The sequence below is a fragment of the Filicampus tigris genome, chromosome 13 (assembly GCF_054856515.1).
Source record: "Filicampus tigris isolate MCC_2025a chromosome 13, RoL_Ftig_1.0, whole genome shotgun sequence".
NCBI lineage: Eukaryota > Metazoa > Chordata > Actinopteri > Syngnathiformes > Syngnathidae > Filicampus > Filicampus tigris.
This window is the reverse complement of record NC_141229.1, coordinates 3,201,504-3,227,985: the sequence shown is the minus strand read 5'-3', so window position 1 is coordinate 3,227,985 and position 26,482 is coordinate 3,201,504. Positions and strand designations below refer to the sequence as shown.

Genomic DNA, 26,482 nt, shown 5'->3' with positions numbered 1-26,482 from the left:
AGCAGCCAACTTTACACCATCCGCAAATGAATATCTTCTAGCACTTTCTTATAAACGTATTTTGCGTGTGCTGAGCGAGTCCGTCATGCTTCCGCCGTATAGACCATACCCCTCACCTGCGCTGAATTTGAAAGAAATGACAGGAGCCGCTTCGATTTGACCGGGAATCAAGTCGGCTGAGTTCACTCCCACAACGGCGCAAACGCCTATTTCGATCCCCACATACAGCGCAAATAAAAAACAACCCTAGTGGCTGTGGTTTGGAAAAGCATTAGTGCAACATGATTGGACAGCCAAGTGCTTTGCTATGATGCCGTGACATAACATCACGGCGACATCACAGCTTTAATGTAAACTAACTCGTCTTTGATCGTTTGGGTGGGAAAATGTCCAGTGTTTTGCAGCTTTTACAGGAAAGCTCAAATGAGGCTTTCCTGTCGGATATGAGCCATGCAATTTTGCTCCCTTGAGGTATGTCAAGCAAAAACACACACATAAATGATAATAATGATTAAAGCGGCGACGAATGGGCCCTCACACCCCCTTTTTAATGGCCTCGATCCTCAAATGACACCATGCTTTGCCCGCATCAGATGGCGTAAACAAAAAAGGTCAGCACTTTAGAGTTGCCTAATTATCTACATATAAAAAGTCTACACACCCCTGTTGCGATGCCAGTTTTTTTTAATTTATTTTTTTCATTCATGCCAATCCAGTAATTTCAACACGTTTTCCACTATTAATAATGTTAATAATAATACTGTTTTTGAGCTATACAACTTTTGATTTCTTCATATCCTTTTGAGTGCGCAAGTAAAAATAAACAACAGAGATTGATGTGGTTGTGTCCATAATCGACCAATCGCATTCAAACTCATGCCGAAACGGACAGAATCGGCACACACCTGCCACCATTTAAAGTTCCACCGAATAACCCCAAATAAAGTTCAGCTGTTCTAAGCTACCTTTTCCTGACATTCTTTTTTTTTTTTGCTTTCTAATACAATTTTTAATACAATACGATTTTATTCTAACACTGATCCAGCTGGAGAAAAAAAAAAAAAAACAACGCCCTAAAGCATGATGCTGCCACCACCATGCTCCACTGTTTTTTGGTGGTGAGCAGTGCTCTATTGTGCCTAACAACAACGCCAAAAAGTCCAACCTTGGTTTCATTGGATTGTAACAAACACCCAAACACATGTGGGAATAGGGTACCCTCACTGCTGACAGATGACGGACGCTCAATTTTTAGTAAAATGCCCAGCTGTGTGTATATACAAACATACATACATACAGCTGGGAATACAAATGTTAATGAAAGCACTTTTGGAGGGGACAGTATTTGGCCCTCTAGTTTGCCAATGCGACGCTACTAGTGTGCAGATTGAGTAAGTGCTCAAATGTCTTTCCATAAAATCATCAAGGCTACTAGTGCCTGACACGCGCCTACTAGCTGGGCCTAGTATGTGTTTGTTACTAATGCAACACGCTAAGGTGTAATTGCGTTTAGTAGGCTAAAAGTGGCACTAGTTTTGGGAGAAATAAAAACGTTACTAATACGACCCACTCGAATCTATGTGTAGTGTACTGAATTGTCTCAAAAAAGAGCAAACTACTATTAAGGGCCATTGGCTGGATATCAAGGATATTGACTAAATGCTCAAACGGCTTTATGGCAAGCCAAAAACTGGTCCCTCCAAAAAAAAGGTGATTTCATTAAAAATATATTTCCAACCCAGAATAGCAGCAGCAGCGGTTGCACGTTCATTCTTGAACTCTTGCTCCCTCTGCTGGATTTTCAATGCAGGTGCAATTCTCCTCGTTTGAGCTCGAGCCCGTGAGAACACAATGAAGAAAATAATCCCAGAAAATGTCCTTTTACGTGAAAATGAACCCCATAAAATAGCATTATGGATGTTCTGTTTTCTCTGTCACACTGACAGGCGTGTTTGAGATTTTTACGCACTAGAGGGCGACAAATCCCAAATTAAACAACACTTATGTATTTGTTCCCCCTTTCTCGTTGTCCAAACAGAGCTGCGGTGGATCCGACACGAATCTTCTCTCGGATGAACACAACAGGAGCATAATAAGAAACGCCTTATTATTCCGAGGGCCCTCCCCAGCCCTCCCTCTCCCTCCCCCCCTCCCTGTTTTATCTCCTCCCCCTCCTCCCTCCTCTCCTTGGATCTCCATTTCACCACCCCTCCCTCCATACGTCCCACCTCCCTCCCTCCCTCCCGCCGCACTAACGACATTACAACCTGCTTCCGAACCGCCGCCCATGCTCGGAGCCCAGCCTAGTGCGTCGAGGCGCAGAGCCGCGGGGGTGTCGCCACCACAGTCGGCCTGAGACGCGCGCGCGCGCCCGGACGACCAGCATCACCTCCAGGGCGAGGAAGAAGAGGAGGGAGGGTGAGGAGGAGGAGGAGGTGGAGGAGGACGAGGGGGGCTTGTAAGAGGAAGGAGGAGCGGGAGAACTAAACACCACGCGTGTTCTCTCCTTGTATTTCTTTTTTTTTTTTTCTTTTTTTTTGGGGGGGGGTGAGTGTGTGAAAAGAAGAAGGGGAACGGATCAGCCACCGGAGCCGAGTAAGTCGTGATTTTGCTTCTTTTTGCTTCGTGGTGAGCAGTAGCCTGCAGTCACAGGGAGAAAAAATGATTCAATTTTGAGCAAAATGACAAATCAAGCATGCGTGCCGTTACATTTCTTATTTCTGGCGGGTTTTTCGTTGGGTTTTTTTTGTGCATCCGACAGGTGTAACCGGACATGTTTACGCCAGTGCTCCATCATGTCATATCGATCTGTTGTGATGCTGAGAGAAGATGAGAGAGAGAGAGAGTGTGTGTGTGTGTGTGTGTGTGTGCGTGCGTGTGTTTGGCTCAGCATCAGCACCGCCATCCTCATCCCTCTTATTTTTATTTTCATTTTAATCCGGTGATGATGCTGACTGGCTTCCTCTTCCAGTGCGTGTGTGTTGTGTTGTGATGTGAGCAGTCTGCTTGCTCCAATATGGCGCACGGTGTTGGCCATGACATAGCCCTGTCTGGAATCTCTGTGTGTGTGTGTGTGTGTGTGCGTCCACTCCCATGCTGCTGTGCTCAGGTCGCTACAGTACAGTACACCACTGTGCGTACGGTACGGTACGGTACGGTACGATAGGTGTGGCCATAGCTCCTAGGACCGTCAATGTTGTGGCTGCAGAAGGAAGTCCCCCCATGTACAAAAATAAAATGAGATAAATATATATATTTTTTTTAAATACCTCAAGTAAATGCAGGGTAGGATAAAGCACATTTATATACCTTACCAGAATCATAGCGAAAACGTCTTTCGTTTTAGTCTTTGTCAGTTAATTTCATATTTGAGCTTTCGGCATTCCTTTTAAAAGTATTTGTTTCTGTATTGCTGTATGTCCGTACAAAAGAAGGAAGGTCAAACAGTCAGTTAAGAATTTTACTTTACTTTATTATAGAATAATTTTTTATACCATTTTTTTTATCTTGCCCTTGCAAATACTGCGCATACAAAAAAATAAATAAATAAAATAAAACTTTTTAAAAAACTAATAAATGCTTCAAACATGATTGGTTTATTTAATTGCGATAACCCAGCTAATGAGGCAACATACTGGTAGTGACACGTGGACACAGACCATTTTGCTCGTGACTGATTGTAACAGTAAACAAACCGTTTGTGTTAGCGTCCCCGTGATTGCATTGTGAACGCACAGCAGGTGCGGTAGACAACACAAAAGTGCCTGTTTTTCTTGTTTAAGTGTCTCTTCCAGCTATTGTCTCTGCACACGTCTTTTGTTGAGCAGACTTGAAGCAATGAGAGGCGAAAGAGGAAACACAAATGCGCCCATTGCACCCGACTGCTGTGAGAGCTGTTTCTAATTTTTGGGTTGCCTACAGCCCGCGCATTGTATGTTATTATCGCTCCTATTGTACCAAATCCTATTCAATGTGCAATCAGATGTAAAAAAAAAAAAATTATTGAAAACTTGCATTGAATAGCGTGACTGTCAGACACAACTCGTTGCTAGCCTTGTGTCTCAAGTTGATGTCAGTAACTTTTTTACATGGTGTTCGCCATTCACTCCACGAACAGCGTCATCTAATCTTAACGCCCCGACACACTTTCTACTAACTACCGTAACACATGAGGTAAATGTTATACAATATATAAATCCCCCTGTTTGAGTGTGAGGTGCATAAACTTGGCTGACTTCCATTTCTCCTCTTCAAATTTGATGTAACCAGCCTGGTGCTAGTCTCAAATTCAGTACGATGCAATCCATCCACAGGCATCTGTTTGTCGTTCCATTTATGTAGAAGTTTGAATTTTACAGACCCGCTTACCTGTTGATAAATGCACTTGTTGAATGTACATCAGTGGAAAACGAATGAGTGAATGAGTTAAAGCGGACATACAGAATCCTCAACTGGTAAAATGAGCTGCAGTGTTTGCACGGATTAGCATTAGCTTACAGTTTTAGTAGCATTAATTTGCATCTCATCTCCGCAAGAATCTACACGGTGAACCCCACGTAGTTGTGGTCCCGGATTGCCGGGAGATAAAAGTATTGCTTAGGCGCCAGAGAACTATGTTGAAGTGATGCGTTACTTAGCTGATGGCTCCATGTTGTTGTTGGTGGTGTGTATTTGTTGTCATTCTAAAGAAAGCCAGGCTCGCCATTGACCCAGACATATTTGGGGCGTGATCACTGCATGAGGAAATTGTGCCTCAGACATGATATTAAGACACCCGAGAACAGTTTTAAAACGTCCTAAAAGGCAAAATGTCTCCTTTAAAGGTGCAGCTTGCCTCCCGTGTGGCTCGCGCCGCTTTGTGTCTCGTCAGCGATTCTCGGTGGAGCTGACGGGCGCTCGTCTCATCCGCCCGATCGCCGTCTGACTCGGTGGCCTCGTGCGCTTTTGTGCTTTCGTGTATGATGTGTGACAGAGTGAGCTGGCAGACTCCGGGATGCATATTCCACCAGTTGAGATGGAGGAAATGACCTCGCATAGTCAGGCTGAGGTGAGCTCCGAGGGGACAAAAGAATGGACTTTTTCATTTCTGTCTACAAATTGTGTATCTGGGGTACCTGCCTAACCATCAAGTGTGGAATTGAACCAAGTATATCTTTTGTGAGCTGCCTATTTCCCAATATGTGTCTGCATTCTACCAGATTGTGATGTCACAGTGGGGCTAATTTACATCATACTCCTCATCATGACTCGGAAACTAGGCTTGGGGAAAGAGGCGGCATTTTCAAGCCAGATGGCGCGATCTGAAACACTTTCATGTCATCATGCCTATACATGGCTTGGTGAACAAAGTGCTGCCTCCAAGAGTGAAAATGCAAGTGTTTATTTCTGAACTTTGTCCAATTATGACATTGCAGTTGACCTAGTTTACATAATCCTGTCCTCCCACATCGAGTTTCTCTGCCATTTTTAAGCGACCGTAGACATCAAAGCCAGGAACTTAGCAGAGCTGCGCTATTAGATTAGCATTAGCTAACCGCGTTAAATCTTCTGCTCAGTGGCTCCCACTCGAATGTTCAGTGAAGTTGCCGATATGGTGAAAGTACGATCCATGCTTTTACTGTCTCTTACTGGTGCTCGTTTTTTACCACTTTGCACTCTGGGCTAGCTTTAAGCACTCTCCCTAGTCGTCAGGGTAACAAAAGCTATTCTTCGCATTCTTCTCATGAAACAGGACCACACCCCTCAAAACAGGCTAATGTCAGTGCAGCGGGTCTAAAGCATTCTACAATTATACATACATACATTTACAGAGAGTACATGTTACTAAGATACTTCAGATTTTTTTAAAATTGTGAACAAAAACTCATTTGTACTTTGAGGGACAAAATTGGACTCTCGAACATTCGGTCAGTGTGCTGTTAAGCACAAAACTCCACTTCAGGTCGTAATGACCACGCGTGCTATATTTAGCCTGGCCGGTTGGCGGCCATTATTAACGGACATTGGGTGTCTCCTTGCTCTACTGTGATTATATATATTCCTATTAAAAATGAGTGACCCCCATTGTCATTAAGAAACCATCAATGCAGCTGTTAGCTATCAGATCAGTAATGAAGTAGCAAGTGAAAGCCTCTGGGATTCCAGTCAAATCCAGCCGATTCACAACCGTGAATTTTACTGAGAATATAATGAAAACTATTCACTGACAAATGCCTATTTGCGCCTATCCGTATATTTTTGTATTCTTTCTGTAACGCCCGAAGTTGCCGCCCATAAACTCTGCTCCCTCACAGCTAGCCTTGGCTGCTAGCCAGCCAGCTTGATAGCAAACAGCAGCGTGACGAAAGATTCCAGTAGACGTTCGACAGACAGGCGAGGTCTCCTTGTCAGGTTGGCGCCAGAGAAAGCAAGGTGGTAAACTTCTTAAGATGATGCAGAGAATGGTCCGGATCGCTTTTAAATCGCAAGCTAAAGACCCTGTCAAGGGAATTCGGAGACTTGTTTTCAAACACATTATAAACATTTGAGGGTAGTTGCTGAAATTGGCACTATTGTATATAAGAACGCTTTTAAGGGGATGTCAAGCATTTGGAAATTTCTACAATTCGAGGTCTCTAACTCCCGCAAATAGGGAGGGTTGAATATAGTGAAGCTTCGACAGCGGCATACAGTAATTCAATATTGATTATTGTGTCAGACATGATATGTGTGCAAAGTCTCATACGTTCCCCCAAATGTTTCAACCATCAAAATCAGCGTTATTTTCTTAGCAAGCGGCGCGTCGCCACGGCAACAGCGTTCGGCCGGGCGAAAGGAGTATTTTATAGTATAGTAGAGATGTGAGATATTATTAGATGATGCAACGCGGCCCACCTTGTTGCTTTCTGTGCGGAGTGTTTCTATTAATCTCTTTTTCTCCTGGATGGTCACGTTACACATTACCCACCCCCTCACGCTCCCTCCCCCCTCTACCACCAACTGCTTTGTCATGACATAAATTGAAGCGAGAGAGCATCACCAGATACCGCGTCTTCTGGAAAGTGTCGTTTCATCTTCTCCAGTCGATTCCCCCCCCCAGCTCACATTCATTGGCGCGTACTCATGATGATCACCCGTGGCCTCTATCAAAAGGCCTATTGATGCAAAGCCAAGGGGGATTTTGAACTGGACGTAACCCCAGTTCAACACAAACAAACATTCACGATTCCGAGCGAAAGGCGCAAACTACATAAACAATTCCCGAGCCTCTTGAGAACTTTTGATTCTGGGATTGTGCCAAAAGAAGGCACCTAATGCTTCCCGTCTTTGCGTCGGAGGGGCTTGTCTGGTTAATGCATCGGGCTTCCTATATGAGGATATTGCTGATCGTCTAAAAAGACCACACAAGCACTTGTCTTTAGCTGCACTTTTAGGGTAGGAGTCCATTTCTGTCCCTAAGAGTTAACGTCTCCATTACACTAATGCAACCCAGAGGACTACCATGTTGGTACTCACTACTAGGGGGTTATTTGAAGAAATAAACTGGAAGTACAGTTGAAGAAATGCAGTGAGAATGGGAAGATCCGCGGCTGAACAACTTAATACGCAATATTGTGGAGTGTCCATTATACTGGAACGCCTGAATCGCAGATGAAGGCACAATGTATAGTTTAAGGCGGACTGGAAAAAATAAGAATAAAATAATATAATACAATTAAAAAATCATAAAAAAATTAATTAAAAAAATAAAATCAAAAAGAAGTCACATCCAGTAACTCCCCAGATCATAAACATAGAGGCACACAACATTGCGGAGTGACCACAATGAGTTTAAAAGAGTGAGTTTAAATTCTAATTGCCATTAAAAAAAATAAAAATCTGAGGTGGACTTGGCGGAACTAATAAGTTGCATAGCACCTCGGAACATTAATATGGATGCACACAACATTGTGGAGTGACCACACAGCTACTGGAACGCCAACTCATTTTAAGACGTGTCCACATAAGATCAATGCCCGACTAGGTGAGCTTAATAAGACATATAAACATGGACACACACAGTATTGTGGAGAAAACATAGGTCTCTACATAAAGTAAGATCTCAGTGTCTCCACATAGAGTAATATCTAAGGCAGACTGTGTGGAACTAATATGTCCCAGAGCGCCCCAGAGTATGCACATGGATGCATACAACATTGTGGAGTGACCACATGTGTACTGTAATGTTAACTCTCGTTATGAGGTGTCGTTTCTACATAAAGTAAGCTCTGAAGCAGACTGGGCGGAGCTAATAAGTCACAGAGCTATATCCCTTAGCCGCCAATATAAACATAGTCATTCACAACATTGTGGAGTAACTGCGTCTACTGGAACGCTAATCCCCGTTAAAAGACATTGTCTGCACATTACCTGGGTTCTGAGGCAAACTGGGCAGAATAAGTCCCATAGCTCGCCACAGCACACAACATTGTGGAACGACAACATGGTCAGAGCCGACCTCGGTGTCAACGGTGGTCCACGCATTAGACCTATGGCGCAATCATCCCATAACTTTAATCACAACTGTACATTTTGATGGTGTAATACTTTTGTTACGACTTTCGTCTGCTGTTATGAAAATCAAAACCAGATGGATTTCGTTAACAAAGTTGTAACTGACTACGGGGGGCACGGAACATAAAATTTTACAGCATACAGTCAAATGCCAAAAATAACAATGAAAAGCCTCACGCTGGGCATCTTTTTACAGCCTTTTTTTTTCCTGACTCACTTTCCTGTGTGTTCCTCCACTGAAGCACAATGGAGAGGGATTGAAGTCAATCCATGAATTTACCATCTTCCAATATACTGTAGTATCAGTTACTTTGTTTTACTATCATGGGGTTATATAGTACAATATTATTTTGACACTTTTAATTCAGCTGGGAATGGTAAACCATTATTTAAAACATAGCCTGCAGGCTTCATGATCCCCCTTTCTTTCTGTGGCATGCGTGCACTCACAGCTGACAACGAGGCGTTCTAACGTGGCCACGTCACGAATATCACAAGGGAAGATGAACTTTTGGGAGAAATTGTACTTGTCAGAGTACTTTTAATTCAGAGTATTTTTGTCAAGGAGAAACACTTCCTTTTACCCTATTCCCTTGCTACTTTTATTTGTCTGTTTTTGATAGATTTGATTGGTTATTTTAATTCTACTAAAGACTTAATTCATAATTGTTCTAGTTCAAGTTATATGGTAGGTTAATTTGTGAATTTGCATATTCCTATTTCATATTTTTGTCTATATGACATTTGCGCTTGGATTAAAAAAAAAAAATCAAAAGTTACTCACCAGTTACACAGTATTTGAGTAGTTTTTTTTAACTGAATGCTCACTTGTATAATTATTTGGAAGACAATTTTTTTTCCCTGTGGCGGGGTCATGTAATTCTTAAGTGTACTCTTGCTTGAGTACAATTTTTGGCTACTCTGCTAGCTAGCTCGCTGAACGTCAGAATTGTGGTTGATAAACACTGATGTGAACAAAGGCACTCAATTTCTTGGATAGTGTGAACGGGCGCCAAATTGTGTCATTGGGTGCCGTTTTCGCCATGCCCACAAAAAAATCTGGAAAACAGAAATGGTGGAAAACATTTTAACGCTCTATCACCACAATTAGTACCACATTGTTAGCAATCATATTCAAACATTTATTTAGAACCAAATCTCGGAATTAACTTCTTTATGTTATTGCCTGTGATGATTAATCCTTTTATGATGCTGACAGTACAGGCTAGGATCTTAATGTTAGTTTTATTTTGTTGTACAGCTGAGCCTGTGTTATGTCAGTAAGCTACAGACATGACTTCATTTTATTGCGTACAACTACTAGAGACGTTATTCATGGGCCATCTCTGAGGGGGCCCCCTCCGACCTCTTCGAATGCTAACACTGAACCTCGGCGGACTTCCTCGAGTTTTGGCTGTTGATGTTTCAGACAGTCGGATGCGTTGACCCGCATATGTAGTTGGCCTGGGACGAGAATGTGTATGTGTATGTAGGGAAGGCTATTGTTGTCTTTATTTGTCAGGCCCGAAAGGAAGGAAGACGTGGAAGTGTAGAGCAGAGACTCGGAGAGCAAAGTGCTTCTCCAGAAGTGAGAGGGGGGGACTGGAGATTAGTTTCCTTTCTCTTCAAATCCAGAGCGAGGGTCATTAAGTCAAGAGTCATTTCACTGTCATCATTCACTCTGTGTAGTGGAACCATTTCTTTTTTCCGCTGCCAGACACTTCTATTACTTGTGTATATGTGTGGGATAAAGCATTCATTCGTTGCCAACTTTTGCTGCCTTGCTTACCGTGTAAAGCAGTAGTGGTTAAAATATGTCTCGTTATCGGTCCACTGAGCATTTGGACAAACAAGTAAAATAAGTGGTTTCGCATCGCGGTTTGCGAGTCAAAATGAGCATTTTGCACCTCATCAAAACACATTGAATAGCAAAAGTGACAATCACAGAGTTACGTTTTTCTAATTGAACCGTCAAGTCGCTCCCAAAAAGCTTTGGTGAGCTGGTCACACATGCGTTAACGTGGAGCAACGTCAAAGCTTAAGGCAAGCTCTGTGCTACTTGCGCCGCACCAGCTAGCTAACAACGAGCTCAGCTGGCTAGCTAGTGCAGCGAAACACTTTGCAGAGTCGCTCCTAAGTCTGTAATCATGGCCTCTGTGGCAGACAAAAAAGGTACACTTTTTACCCGTATCATTCTCATGAAGGGATGACGAAGAAAGATGGGGAAGCCATGCTAACTGCTAAATTAAGCTATGATTGATAGGTAAATCGTTGGAACGTCAGAATGAACTCCTTGGGTCATCCAGTACATTTCACAGAAGTCTGGCTAAAGCCGAGTTAAAGAGAGGCATATCCACCTTTTGAACAACAAAATAGACTATGGAGAGAAACTTATACTCAGTAGCACTAAACAGTACCAGAAACCAGAAATGAATTACGTTACAGCGTACCTCAGCCAGAAGGTCCATTAAGCTTAAAAGTTTTCATACAGTATAAAATATCATCTCAGTAATGTTGTTTGTTTGTTTTCACATCAGTCTTGAGTTTTGATTTTGACTCTGTAAAAAAAAAAATTATTGAAACTATTTGGAAATGAGGCTGCAGCTTTCCAAAATGTGGAAAATATGAAGTGCCCGGCAAGTGTTCACAGGGTTTCACTTTTAAAGACTTTAACAATTTTGAGGAAACATAATTTGTTTTGATCCCACCATAATTGACTCCAAATGAACTTGTCTTCTCCGCTTGATTGCAAAAGTGCCACTCTGAGCTGAGCTGATGATTGCCTCTCATACACAAGTCTCCAATTAAAAAGTTAAGTAGCCGCTTGTCGTTTTCGTCGTGTTAAAATGCTTTGCAGGTTGATTGGTTTAATAGCGTCCCTCGTTGTTGTTGTTTTTCGAATGAATTAAAAAAAGAAAAAAAATCCTCCCACATGGTTCCCGCAGTATTTCCCAGCTGAGGCATTGAAGTGTTTACTGGCTACTTTAGCGCGTGGGTGATCACAGGCTGTTACGGTGTCCAGTTGGTGTACCAGTTAAATATAATCTTTTTGTTGTCCGCCTTTTTTTTACCATCCAGACGGCGCAGCATAAATAACTACACAGTGAAATCCTGAATTAATCAAGCTACACAGTGTGTCTCACAGCTAGAAATCCCACAAGTGGCAGAAGACTGTAAGAACACGCTTTAAATGAAAACCTGTCACCACCTTCATGGTATTGACATTGTTGACTTAATGCAGTATCTTGCACTATTCTGGCGGGATTATGTCTCATTCGGATGTGTTTGGTGAAATGTCCGCCTCGTGTAAAGTGAATAGCGGTGCCAGAGGAATGATGCTATTAGTAGCGAGCTGGTGGGGCTCTATGAGGGCCCTTAATGTGTTCCTTCCTGGAAGAGCATTGGCTGCACTCATCAGGGGAATTGGCTCAAGTCATTAGTCAGCTCTCCTGCAATGCACCTGCCTTCGCATATTGACAAAATATGACTTTGTTTGCTCAGGACCACTTCCTGTTATCCATGTTTATCTGAGATTGATGTCTTACATGTTATTACTGTTCTGGCAATGCTGCACTGTTTCTAGAATTCCTTTTTCATGAAGCCACACCCACAAAACACATGTAGTATTTTCCCTTAAAATTGCATGAAATTAATGGAAATGTTCTATTCTTCTAATTTCTGATGTCAGGGAAATCCCTGCTTGAAAAGCCTGAGTTTGAATGTGGTTGGTTAACACAAATCGTCAGATATTATTTGGTTTATTTGTACTTCCATGTCTCATAAAGATCAAATAAAATAAAATAAATTAAGTTGTGTAAGTTCGTCACATTAATTGTGGAAAACCTTTTGAAATGAATTAGCTTGTTCTCATTTTTTTTTGTACCACAAAAAGCTAGTGTTTGAAACAGGGGTGTGTTGACTTTTTATGCACACTGAACATAATCAACTGACTCTATCAAGCATCTAAACACAACACAGATACATGCAAGCTCTGGATATACTGTCGTTAATAAATTGAGATGACATCGTCAATTACTTCCGTATACTTTTTGTGACATTTTTGTTTGGCGGTGTGCCGGCCGGGAGATTTTCTCAGGTCAAATAGCGTACGTGCCTTGGTTCAGTAAAAGTTGAGAAGCACTGAGCCAGAATGCTTTTCCCACACCAGGAGCATTTATGTAAGGCAGGACAGGCAAGCATTGAGACAGCGCGAGTGTGCACAGTTGCATGGGCGGTGGTCGATCAGATGATTGCGCTCGTGTCCGTGTGACGCTGATGTGGCTCGTTGACACGCTGCAGAAGGCGGTCTTGTTTCTCCGAGTGTCTGCATGTGTATACAGTATTGGCCAAATAACCTCCTCCATAGGGATGAAAACTTGGGGCGGGGCGGGCTACCTAAGGAAGACTGAAGAAAAGATTGAATTGAATTGATTGTATTGTAGCAGCCTATTAGCACCAAGATTTACAGTATGTGGAAAGCTTATCACAGAACGATTGTAGAGTCACATTCTAACTACAAGCTTGTCAGAAAAAAGGGGGCGTCAACGAAATCATTTCATCATTGTCATCGCTGACGAAAACAACACTGGTCCAGCCTGTTCATTTTTTCCTAAAATAATTATTTTACCAATTCATGTTGCATTTTCCTAAAAAATAAAGAATGTAGCTGTTAGATGTCAGTATATTTGCCTCATTCATTTTTTTTAATTTGTTTTTGTTGGTTAGGAATCTGACTTGGAGAATTTACTGCTAGATGCGAACGCTTCATCTTAAATGTCATCAAATCTGTTTGTGTTTCTACCTAAGAAAACAGAATTATATCCTACCACTTTCCTAGTATTACTGACGTCCTTTTTTTGTGCAGTAGCCCTTTCCCTTACTGTCTCACTCCTCTTGTCTGGAAATCATTACAAGTAGAGCAGGAATCTCCTGCTGGCATATTAGCATGCCTCCACCGACTCTCCTGCGCTGGACAGAATCCAAAGCAAAGCAAAGCAACGCGTATCAAACTTGTTGACAGTTTGTTGTCATGGGCGGCCAACGTGCAATTGCTGAGGTCAGCGAACGTTTGCTTGACCTGCGTCTCACTCTCTCTCTCTTTTATTCCGCCTTTAGGATGGATGAGGTGTCGCAAGAGGAGAGGCTCCAGGTCATCGCTGTGAGTAGAAAAGCAACACGGAACTTCTTATTGGCTCTCCGTGACGACACTGAACCCAAAAACCTTTTATGTCCCATCTCCTTGCACCATTACATGACATCAAATGCTACTTTAGGCACTTTGGCACTCCCCCTCACTTGTTATTTCTGTACATACCGCACTTGAAAGAAAGATAAATATTACTGGATGTAATAAAGATGTGAAAGACACACGCATACACACTTTCTGTTTTTACACACACTCGGTATCCAACACTGACAATTTTTATTTCATTAATAGAAAACAGTAAAGGGGGTGAATTTTGCTGCATGCTTTGAATGGGAGCCCATTTTAAATGAACCTCCTGTGGCAAATTCGACCAGTGTTCGTTCAATACAACCAAAATTGGCTTGAAATTAAAAAAAAAAAAAGGGTTAAACCTGAGTTGTTTTTTAATTCAACTTAAAAAAAATTTGATACATTTTTTAGCACAAGAAGTATCAATTTTCCAAAGCTAATGCACTCAATTACTCCCTTATTTTGTAATTACTCACGCTTTAAAAAGTTGAAGTAGGAACTGAAAGTCACACAGAAATTCTTGTAGACACACAGACGTTTTTCATATCAATTCAGGCGCACCCCCCCCCCAAAGAAAATCCTTTGGCAATACTTCAACTGATATTCATTTAAAAAAAAGCCAGAAATTGAAAATATGTTACTCTTTAATTCAACATATTTTAATTCATGTATATTAAAAGCTGAGGCACCCTTGCAGAAAAAGTGAAGGGTGTGTTGCTGCATGCTTTGAATGCTATTACCGATATTCATTTACCGCAGCCAAAATAGCTTGAAAATGAATGATGAATCATTTTAAGCCTATTATTTGAGTTTTTCATTGTTGTGTCTGTTTGGATTTTGTGAGCATAATATGCACCCAAATAATGTTCGGTTGTAGGACAAAAGGAAGAAGCAGACAGAGATTGAGAACAAGAGGAGGCAGCTGGACGATGACCGACGACAACTTCAACATCTCAAGGTGCGCTCCAACAAAACCAAACCAAAAAATAAAACAGTCACCTCATTGTTTTCAAAACAAAAATCCAGGATGAATGAACTTCGCCTTCGGCTTGAAAGGCAGCCTAAGCCAGAAGGAAATGAGTACAGTACAATGTAAAGGGATGTAATGAATCACTAATTGAATCCATTTGGTGTCCTGTGAAAATATAATGTCTTTCAGCTCCCTTGATATACCGGCATGTCGACACTGCCCTTTCCTTCCCTGTATAGTTGCCTTTTTTGCCACAAGGATTACACAAAGAATTTGGAGGCTTTTTCTGATGCAATTAGCCAGTTTGTAAAACGGTTGTCATAAAAAAAACAAAATGTCGCTCCTAGAGCAGAATAACAATCGTTCGCTTTATTTATTTTGACAGTCGTTTCTCCATTGCGGCTCCCTTTAACTGGAAAAAAAAAAGCAAAAGCCGCGCCGAGCTGTGAACCTTTAAAACGCTTAAATCCAAGTTGATGATAAACAAACGCCGCCAGCTCGCTGCAGGCCGCCCGGGCGACGACGCCCTTCGCGTGAGCCGGGGCTCCGACTCCCAGCCTCAGCAATTCCTTCAACCCGTGCGCGAGCCTCCCTGACCACTGTTACGGAATGTTCCTAATGGACGTCAGATAACACCGGGAGCTCCCCCACATGCTGTGTATACACACACACACGCGATGGCGTCCTCACACACTCGTCATATCAAGAGGCAAGGCTTTTGTCAGTGCGCGCGTCAACGCTATCAAAGGTGTTTGGCGAGGTTGCCGATAAGCAGAGGTGACAAAATTACTTGCGCTCTGTACTTCACTAGAAGTACAAATACTTAGATATAAAAAAAAAGGTCTGTGGTAAAAGTAGAAGTACTTATTTTACACCTGTACTTAAAGGAGAGCTCAAGGCAAAACCTTTCTTTGCATTATTACGTTCGACGCGCCCCCGCTAGTCTATACACGGTATTTTGATTAATATTACGTTGGTGGACTGCCCTCGGGCTCGCATTGCAAATGACGTGAGGTTCACAGCGCGAGCAGGTACAGGTGTTTTCAAACGCAGCGAGTAAAAGTAAAACGTCAATAAAAAGAATCGCGTGAAGTACAGATACATGACCAATCTTAAAGTACAGTGGCCGCGTATTTGTACTTCATTACATCCCTCCTACTTGCTAAGAACACAAAGATGGCAGCGAGCGTGTGTGTGACACGAGTTCATCTATTTTCAGAACGCGTCTCTTATCGCGTTCGTGTGTGCGGTCATTGTGTATCTCATTGTGAGGGAACGCGCAAGCCTCAGACAATGCAGTCGGCTTTGGCAGAGGAAACGCAGCTTTGTCCCACTCCCACCAACAGGAAACGCCTCACAGACACACACGCATAGAAAGTGTTATCAAACACGACAATCAAAAGAAATTTGTGCTAGCCGCAGCAAGTCTTGATAGCCTGGCATCTCATTTAAAAAGTCCTGTTGACCCTCCAAAAAGGGGATGATTGCCATCAGAAGTCACAAATCGGCGGCAAAGGACTAGTTTTGTCCAAATGAAGCTCTTCTAATCACTTTGAATTGTTTCCTTGGGACCGAGATGCAGATCGCGTGAGCACAGAAACAGCACTGCGTTTTTCAGCCAATAACAGTTGATTTCTTTTTAAATCCAATTCGCGATCGGTAAATGGCAAATACGCGGTATTCCATACAATTTAATTGGTGTGTCCATTACAAAAGATGAAAGAATAACCTAAATAATAACTGCAGTGGTACAGTGAGGACACGCCAAGAAATGGCTACTTCAAACCAAAATGGCCGACTTCCTGTTCAGTTTTGTGTATCATGATATACGACATGGACAACCAATTTTCCTATGAGTTGGTCAAACTGGTATCGGGAGCTATTTTTTTCCAATTTTCCAAGGTGCTCTATCGAGTGGGGGGGGGGGCGTTTGCGACCCCTAAAATACATACACTAGGGCCCACTCAATCGGCTTGTTTGACAACTTAGTTGAATTTCTTTAATTAAATGTGGGACTAATTTTGTTCTTTTTCATTGTCAAAAGTAGGAGAAATATAAAATATCTGATATGTCAAAACCATTTTTCATAAATCATGAGTAAAAGCTTATGTTTAATGATTTAATTGCCGTAGTGTGTGTGTCAGTGAATATAAGGCTGCAACCACCTACTGATTAGCTTAGCATAAAATATATAGCTTGCCATCTCTTAAATATGAATGCGAGTCTTACTGTTTTTGTTAAGGAAATCATGTTCATGAGACATCATTAAAAATACATCATGCAAAAAATGCCTCTCCTCATATGGCTTGTGTTTTTTAAATTGCATTAGTGTAGTGAGTCCCTATGACTGCGTATCCAACTTCACTTAATTGCATTAAAAAAAAAATCTGGCAAATTGTGTGTATGTTTTCATCTATCTTTGGCGTATGATGATAGCAAACAGCAGTATTTTAAAACAACCACATAGCTTTGCCGTTAGTATGCTATCTTAATGCTAATGCTAACACATAATGGGAATGTTTTAAGTAACCGGCATTTGACTGCAAACAGTGCATTAACACATTTAGACATTCAATAAAACAGCACCCGGTCATACATTATTTATCCTCCGTGAGGAGCGGAGATGAGCTAACGTCCATACACAGTATATCAGTCCATGTCTGCTGGTTAGCTTAGCATAAGCCATTTTAGGAGTGTTACTATTTGTCGGGACATCACTAGTGAAATGACATCATCAACGAATATGGCTTACTTTGCACAGCAACCGTATTTTAATGGAGACGTATTCTTGTGCATCTAGTCTTTTGATCGTGGTAAACTCTTCCCTGAAATGACAGCGAGTCTAATTAATGTCCCCGGAGATGTTGGTGTGTGTGTGTATATATATGTGTGTGTGTGTGCTCGTGTGCGTGTGTGACAGTTCCGCCCTTTGTCTGCTAGGTTTGCAGCTTTTTACGCCGCACAACAATGGAGAGACACATAACTTTACGACCCCGCCGTTGGACGCGCGCGTGTGCTTGTATGTGTGTGTGGAAGTACATTACATGATGTCATCTGTTGCCGGGGTAGGGTGTGGCGGGATTGAGACAGCAGCGAGAGAGAGAGAGAGAGAGAGAGAGAGAGAGAGAGAGAGAGTAAAGCGAGTTTTTTAGATTCAGTGCAGGTCTGGCGGAGGAAGGGTGTTGAATTACAGTGTGTGTGTGTGTTTTGTCTTTCTATGTTAGTGCGACATAATTATAATTCAAAATGACCTCTCACAGCCAACTGAAATGCTCTCATACTCTACTGAAACACTATCACACTCACTACTGAAATGCTCTCACACCCTCTACTGAAATGTGGCTACACGCTATCAAAACTCACACACTTCTTAAAGGCTCATACACTTTCTGCAGGAATACTCTCATACACACTACTGAAACACTCTCACTCGCACTCTACTGAAACGCAATCACACACACTACTGAAATGCACTCACACACTCTACTGAAATGTGGCTACACGCTATCGAAACTCACACTTCTTAAAGGCTCATACACTTTCTGCAGGATTACTCTCATAGACACTACCGAAACACTCTCACACACTACTAAAATGCTATCGCACACTACAGACACGGTCCCACACACTACTGAATTGGTCTCACGCACATGGCAGAAATGCTATCAGCCCCTACAGAAATGCTCTCACAATTACAAACCACTGAAATGTTCTCACATGCATCTGAAATGCTCTCACAGGCATTGCTGAAACGCTCTCGATACACGACTGACGCTCTACGAAAAGTGATTTTGCTCATGCACGCACAACTAAAACACTCCCACAACTACTAAAACTCTCTCACACACTGTGAAAATGCTGTCAAACTACTGAAACACACTCACATTACTCATTTACCCAGAAACCCTCAGATTTTTTTTTGCTCACATTAACTAGTAAAATGCTCTCATACACACTTCTGAAATGCTTATTTCAGTATATGACCGTATTTCAGTATGATGTGTGAAATGTGAAATCTATTCGAGGATTTCAGTAGTGGGCATGAGAGCGTTTCGGTGTACAGTATATGAGAATGTTTTAGTCGTGTTTGTGAGAGGTAATCTTGATTTATGTCAACCTCTCATACTTGACGTCTTGCATGCTATATAGCTGTGTGTGTGTGTGCGTGTGTACACCGCTACACTCCCTGGGAACATTGAAAGAAAAGCACTTCCACAGATTAAAAAGCTCCTGATAAGAAACTGCGAGGATCCACTTTGACATTTACAGCTTAGTTTAACACACTACACCTTCCCCCAAAAGTTGACGAACTGCCTAACGCATGCAAGAGGGCAGGAAACAGAGTCAGAGGAAAAGAAACAGGAACTGTCCAAATTATTTTTGCATCACAGCTGAGGAATTCACAAGTCCACATTTTTTTGTCCCGGCGGGGTTGGAAAACGTTCCCAGCTGCTTTTGCGCGTGGCCTCTAGAGGTCGCCTACGTGTCACTTCCTGATGGAACAGCTGCAGAAAAAGGCCCACCGTGGTTTATATTAATACCTCACAGCCATAACAAGTATTTGTTTTGGTATCTGCAGCACGGCCACAATTGCACGGCGAGTTAAGATAACAGCATGATAGCGGTAAAGACGTTTAATGAGGGAAGCGTGTTTTTGTTTTTTTATCTCGTCATAGCTAGTGAGCTCTAATTGGCCGTAAAGACCTTTCTCGTAATTATGTTTGCAAGCAACAGTGATCTGAAGATGGAATGATAGTAGCAGTAAAAGAGTAGGTTTAAAACCGCTCCTTGTCAAGTAGTCCAACATTAGTACGCGCATATGATTTTCTTCCTCACTTTGTCCAGAATCAGTATGATCATTACCAAATGTCTCTTCTTGCTCAGAATCTGAATTTTGTTGATGAAAAAATTAGGCCTCTAAATTAAGACATCAACTTTCTAGCACCTTAAATGTAAAATTCTGAATACGTCTAACATTTTTCGATCATGATTATTCCCTTTTGTTCCTGCAGTCCAAGGCTCTGAGGGAGCGCTGGTTGTTAGACGGAGCTCCGGCTGAGGAGGAGACGCAGAAGCGTCTGCAGGAGGAGGAGGTGAAGACCAAAATCCTGGAGCAAGTCATTCTCAGGTCAGGGGGAGCAGTTTTTTTTGTGTTATGTTGTACTTGCTATAGATTGGCTTGCAAGATCTTTACATTTGATTATGTAGCAACTCGCACAACTAAAAGTTCAAACAGTACACGCTTAACCTTCAGTCTGCTAGCTTAAGGCTAATGTTAGCATAAGCAATGATTAGCATCGATGTAACCTTTTAACCAGCAAAGAATATATAAACAAATGGTCAAAAATAATGTATCTATAGATGATTTTCACTTTTTCAATTGAACCAAATGAACTTTTCTACGATATTCTAAGGTACTGAGAAGCACTTTGAACTTTTCACCAAAATGATGACCAGGGAAAATACTTGCACCATATGACGATCTCTTTACTGACACAACACACAGTTGAAACTGCACAGCCTAAGTCTGCTAGCTTAAGGCTAATGCTAACATCAACAATGATTAGCCTCTATGTGGCTGTGTGATATTCAAACACAAACGGTCAAAACTATTGCATGATTTTTCTCTTTTTCAGTTGAATCAAATTAACTCTTCTTTAATATTCTAATTTATCGAGAAGAACATGGAATTTTTCGTCAAAATGATGAAAAGGGCAAATATTTGTACCGTTTTGCTATTGACACAAGCTAAAAATATACAAATTCACCAAAAATGTAAACATTGGCCAGGGTGTTCATTATTTTGGGACAGCATTGTCTTTTTTGTGTGTGTGGGACTATGTTATCCTATTAATTAACTAACCCAGAGAAATGCAGGCCTCGCAATAAAGCTACGCAGCCGCAAAGTCAGTTAAAGCTCTTAAAATTTCGAAAAACAAACATGTAGTAAAGCTATATAATAGACTACATGAATTTCACTTTTTGAATTGAACTAATGAAATTAATGAAAGTTTTCCAACTTAGTCCAATTCATATAGTCTGGATGTGTCTCTATAATTCTTCTGGATGGGAATAACACAAAAAAATGGCATATTAAGGCAATCGTTTTCGGTAATTTTCAGGAATAAGTGTACACACGCTGTTCATATTTGTAAACAATGTGTGGGTATGTGTGTGTTGTGAGACAGGCTGGAGCAGGAGATTGAAGAACTGGAGACAGGAGTGCCAGCCAATAAGGGTGTGGCCAAAGAAAATGGAGGTACATCGGGTTGCCACAGCGACACACAATTAGAGCGGAAACCATAGCAACTTCCTCATGCGGCTCCCCGAGACAGAGCGGGAGCTATTAAAGGCCACTGGTGAAAGTGGCAAAAGTAGCAGTACGCTGTACTTAAATAGAAGTACTGATAATTGTGTACAAAATACTAAAATACAGAAGTGTTGATTCAACTCCTGTACGTAAATAAAACTAAATTAGTAAAGATGCTGAAATATACTTAGCAGGATTACAATAGTTTGGGATTTTTCATTACAGTTAGTTTTTATTTCGTTTTGACAATTGTGTTTTAAATCCAGTTAGTTTAAGATTTTAGAGTTTGTTTGTTTGGTTTTATTAATTGATTTTTTTTGTTAAATGCTTCATGGTGCAATGATTAGGTTTTGTTATTTTTATTATTATTTTTAGTTTTTGTTATTCAAGGAGTATTTGTAAATATAAGCTACTTATTTAGTATTGTGTAATAAAGTAAACTCCCGTACAACCGTAGAGTAATGCCAACATTTAAAAATTGTATTTTTTTTTTTTTTGGGAGTGGGGGGAGTTTGTTTTTTATGGAAAACGCTTATTGTAATTTTATACGTATTTTCAATATTTGCGTGCCCAGTCCCTATTGTTTAAATTAGTTTTTAGAGCAGGTTTATTGTTTTATATTAGTTATTTTCAACAATGCTTCATTTTAATTTTTATTTACTTTTACTTTTATTAGTTTTAGTTTTTAATTATATCTCGTATTTTTTCCGAGTGCAAGATTAAAAAAAAAAAAAAGTCACCAAGTATTGTGTAATAAAGTAAAGTAAACTACAAGTCTCAAACAACGGATTGATCTTTCTTCTTTGTATGTACATACAGCGGTGCTGAATACATCAATTAAAATCAACCCGAAAGATTGTGTATATTGATAGACTCTTTTTGTTTGATTTCAAAATGAAAATGTTTCAATTGTAGCGTTTTCTTTCATCTTATAGCAGCCGGTGGATCTGCAACATAACAGTATTTCTTCTCTCCTCCCCGATTTGTTTTCTCTGCCGCCCCCCTTAGGAGAGAACGGCGTCGTGCAGACCCCAAAGAGAGAGGTGGCCGGGATGGAGGCCAAGCTGTTGGGCCCCAGCCCCGAGCAGGCCAGCGCCGACAACCCCGTCACGCTAGTCTTCATGGGCTACAAGACGGTGGAGGAAGAGCAGGAGGGCCGCACGGCAACTGGGGCCGACGGCGCCGACGGCAACGTGAAGGCCGAGTTCGTGATGATCGAGGACGGGGAGGCCACGCTGGCGGCGGGGGCCGGGGACGCGGCCACGGAGGACCAGGCGCCGCCCAACGGGAGCATGGCGGAGAAGGAAAAGGCCGAAGGGCTGGAGGAGAAGGAGAAGAAACAAAACTGCAAGTGCTGCGTGGTCATGTGAGCTGTGCGTGCGTGTGAGGATGCCCGTGTGAACGCGCAGGCTTGTGCGCCAATGCATGTGTCTGTTTGCAAATGTGTACTTTAGCTTTGTGTGCGTGTGTGTGTGTGTGTGCGCGCAGAGGGTGTGTTCGGAATGTATGAATTGTGTGTGTGTGTGTGTGTGTGTGTCTGTTTGTGTGCGCGTGCGTCAGGACTGGACAATGCCAATTTACCAACTTCGAGAGCCAAAACAAGCTCCAGCTCCAACAAACAACAACAACAAAATAACCACAAAGACTTCTAAGTACTCGGCCTACTTCACTTGTATTTGAGTTTTGATTTCTATTGATATTTTTCTATTTTTCTGTCTATTGCATTCAGTATATCTTTGTTATTGTTATTATTATGATTATGGGACTGTGTACTGTACTGTTTGTTGTTATTGTTGGAAAGGGAGGAAATAGCTAGCTCTCTGGATTGTACCACTACCCCCTCGAAGAGGGGGGAGGGAAACCTGGAAACCTAAAAAATAAAATAAAATTACATTTAAAAAAAAAAAGAAAAAAAAAGTCATTCATAGTCCAGATAAGACACAGATGCTTCGGAATATATATCTCTGTGTAGGCCTAGCTAACTATTTATCAGCCAATTTCATATTGCAATATTGTCCAAGATATTATTTTGAATAGTATTTTAATATATTGATATGAAATTATGTTTTATACAGTGTATTTATTTGTTTTTTGCGGTTCTGTGTGTAATCCATCACGGCCACCACCATTAACTTGCATGTAAGCTTTGTATCATTAACCTGCGCCTTCTTTGACTAACTTGAGTAGGATTTATGCTGCAGGTCCAAGTGCCCAATTGAATGCATATCTGTACATTTCCATGTACAGTATATTTCAAATGACACATATCCGATATGGCTGTGTTTACATCCACGGAACATGTGAAACCGCATTGTAAGTAACTCCACCAAGTGTCAACAAGTAACAATACAAACAAATTAATTCAATGAAAACGTTACATAGTGTTTAGTGTGGCTGAGCTGATGCTTCGCCCCCATTCATTTAAAGGAGGAGTTTGTAGTTAAAAAAGACTGGTTGGTTGTTTTTTCTCTGCTGTGGTTTCTTGTGTATCAAATTAATGGCGCAAGATGTGGCTGATTATTTTTTCACAGATCATATTTACTCATGTACTAATGACTCAATAAGTCAGAATGACTGTTTTAACAAATATGGCCCAACAAAGTGTTTTGTTTGGTTTTTGAAAATTGCAAACTCCCACTTTAAAGAAGATAGCCTCAACGGTCGGCAATTGTTCTGCTTATGCCATATTTCATTGTTTATGCTTTCGCTGTAGTTTAGATTAACAACCAATGTGTTTTTGTTTTTTGGGGTTTTTTTATGCAGAGTTCCCCAACCATTTTTGAGCCATGACACGCAGTTAACGTTACTAAATTATCCACGAAACAAAAAAAGTAATGAAATAATGATGATGTCTTCCAAATGTAATCAGAAATTGACTCAGCGGGGAATCCGGGCCTGTTTAGTTGAACACAAAGTGATTCTGTTGTATGACTGGCTCAAGTTGGTTCAACAGCTGAATTGTGCCTTCTGCCATCTGGTGGAAGAGCCTTTAATTGTTTTTTGGCCTGTCACTATATGTCGCTGACATAGATAGATTAACAAAGTATATTATTTATATTAATTACATTAAATCGTACTTTTCTTGGCGATTAGGTTCAATTGCATAATTTCCCTCTCACAGCACAGTGGTAGGGAACTCACTATTTCAATGATTTTTTGTTGTTTGTTTGGGCAGACGTGTCAACACCGACGTTGAGCTCACGACGTATCCGATACCAATCTGATTCCGATCTGAAGGAACACGATTCCTTGCATTTTTCATATCGAAAATGTACCACGTAGGAGCAAAAAAATCTGAATTGTGCCACTTGAACCATGCAGCGTCAATCCAGCCAAAGTCACGTAAGCCGCCGTTCGATCACAATATACTCCATAGACGCTTCCCGTCAGTACTATATGTGGTATATATATAAATATATGTACATGAAAGTCACAGCTTTTTGTATTATTTCAACCGTTATGAACAAGTGAGTTGCACAGCTGCCGGGGGAAGGGAAGTCGGCGTTCCCCGCACCCCCCGACAGTAGACTTGTAGCACTGCATGAAGCCTTGCAACTGTTTGGCCCGTCTCGTCACTGTTAAGTCTTTTTTGATGTGTGCGCTATATCACCCTTTCACGTGAATGTAAAAGCGAGCAGGGGTTACATCGGGATTTGCTGGCCCGTAAACGAGAAGAAGAGTCAGGCTTTGTGCAGCTCACGCTCAATGCTTTTTGTGTCTTTATGAACCAAATAAAATCTGTTGCTACTGTAAAAAAAAGGCCTTTGTTGATTGGTTGCTATGCTCAGTGGTACATTGTTTTTAAGTATGTCTTTTTTTGCACAACCTGGGTGGAGTTTTCTTTCTCTTGGTATTTTCGTAGTCAGGCACAGTTACAAAATAGGTGTTTGCGTCGTTGTGGGGATGAACGACTTGATACCCAGACAATTGAAGCGCCTCTCATTCAATTTAAATTCAGGGCAGATGAGGGACAAAGTCTCCATTCTGGAAGTGGTGTGCATTTATAAGGAACTGCAAGATCTCCACTTGTGGGTGATGTAAAGTTGCCTGCTGTAAAGTGAGCACTTAGAGACCGCCTTCCACCTCCAATCTTGCGTCAGTGTGTGACAGCCCCCCCAAAACCTGTCTGCCTGCGCCTCAATCAGACTCACCAAAATTGCGTTACTTCACCTGCGCCACAACTTAGACCTGTTTTCACCTGGTCCAGTCTAGTCAAGTCTACTTTCTGTCCCCAAATTGTCCATTGGCCTACAATGTGAACTGTCGTGAGTCCTGGTTACACTTATCACGGGGGTGGGGGATGGGGTAAACTCCCCCATCTCGCATTCCAAGGGAGTATAGTCAATTTGTTCCACATGTAGGCGTAGCCGTAAAAAAACATTAATTCAAAAACGACGGCAAGAGAAAAAAAGATGAAAGTTGACGCCACTAAACGGAAGTTTTCCAGGCCACTAGGGGGCACTGCAATACCAGTCCTGTGAGACCAGATCCCCTGGAAAGACCTGAGTGGGATTGCTTGATTAGTAGTTATTGTAATTAACATTAACCATCTTTAGGAGAAAATAAAAGTGCGTTTTACTTCATGTCTTTTTAGGAACGTGGACGTTATCTTTTACAATATTATAATAATACAGCAACATAGTTACATGGCGTGAACCGAATTTGCTCACAAAAGCTTATGATATCTAATTAACACAGGACATGCAGTCAGTAAAATTACACGATAGACAAAGGACGGTGCTGAATAGAAGTTCAGCTGAGACCAGAAAATTAAATTCAGATTACTTTATTTATCCGTTAGGAACTTCATTTGCAGACAGAGAGACCCTATATTCCTCTATCCTGTCCTCGTCTTGCTGTTAAATGAAGAGTAAAAGTACTGTTTGTTTAACTCAGGTCAGGTGGACGAATATGTAATTAAGAATCGACTTACTTGCTTTAGTGTCATGTGACTACAAAGTGTAGTTCTTTCAATGTGCCTCTAAAGGGCGTATGTGAACCGCTGTGGAACCAGACAAAACACGCACACACTCACGTGCAATCATGGCGCTGAAATCAACATGAACTTTGGAGCTGGGTCAATTTCAGCACCAGCTGCTGTCCAGTATAGCGCAAATACACACATTGCACGAGCATACTTATTTTTTTTACATTAAATTACATTGTAAACGGTATAGTTGGAAGACAATAGAACAAACGGTTTTCATCAATGATAAACATTCATATTCAAAATCTTGTGCTACATAGATGTGGAGGCTCCCCAAATGACACACTCCTGGTACTTCATCACGTAGGGAAGTCTAATAATGTATCATCAAAGTGCAAAGTATTAGAACTATCGTAGTTTGTTACAAGGTTTGCAAACATTTTAGGTCCTTAAATTCAACACCTTAAAATGAAGGAAAGGAATTTAAAAATCGCTTATTTTTTTGCAGTTTTATTATGTACTTGAAAC

General features: G+C 41.4%; 1 protein-coding gene across 2 annotated transcripts; it reads left to right on the top strand.

Annotated features, from left to right (window-relative positions):
* The first annotated feature begins 417 nt into the window (after nucleotides 1-417).
* palm1b (paralemmin 1b) lies at nucleotides 418-22,597 on the top strand. Of its 2 annotated transcripts, none has more exons than XM_086049969.1 (7): nucleotides 418-471; nucleotides 2,039-2,595; nucleotides 13,648-13,690; nucleotides 14,625-14,705; nucleotides 19,730-19,845; nucleotides 20,906-20,976; nucleotides 22,036-22,597. In XM_086049969.1, the coding sequence occupies exons 3-7, from the start codon at nucleotides 13,649-13,651 to the stop codon at nucleotides 22,395-22,397; spliced, it is 672 nt and encodes a 223-aa protein (XP_085906095.1). In that variant the 5' UTR covers nucleotides 418-471; nucleotides 2,039-2,595; nucleotide 13,648; the 3' UTR covers nucleotides 22,398-22,597. The 2 variants fall into 2 exon arrangements, with proteins under 2 accessions (XP_085906095.1, XP_085906096.1); XM_086049970.1 differs by lacking the exon at nucleotides 418-471 and adding an exon at nucleotides 593-611.
* Nucleotides 22,598-26,482: the final 3,885 nt, after the last annotated feature.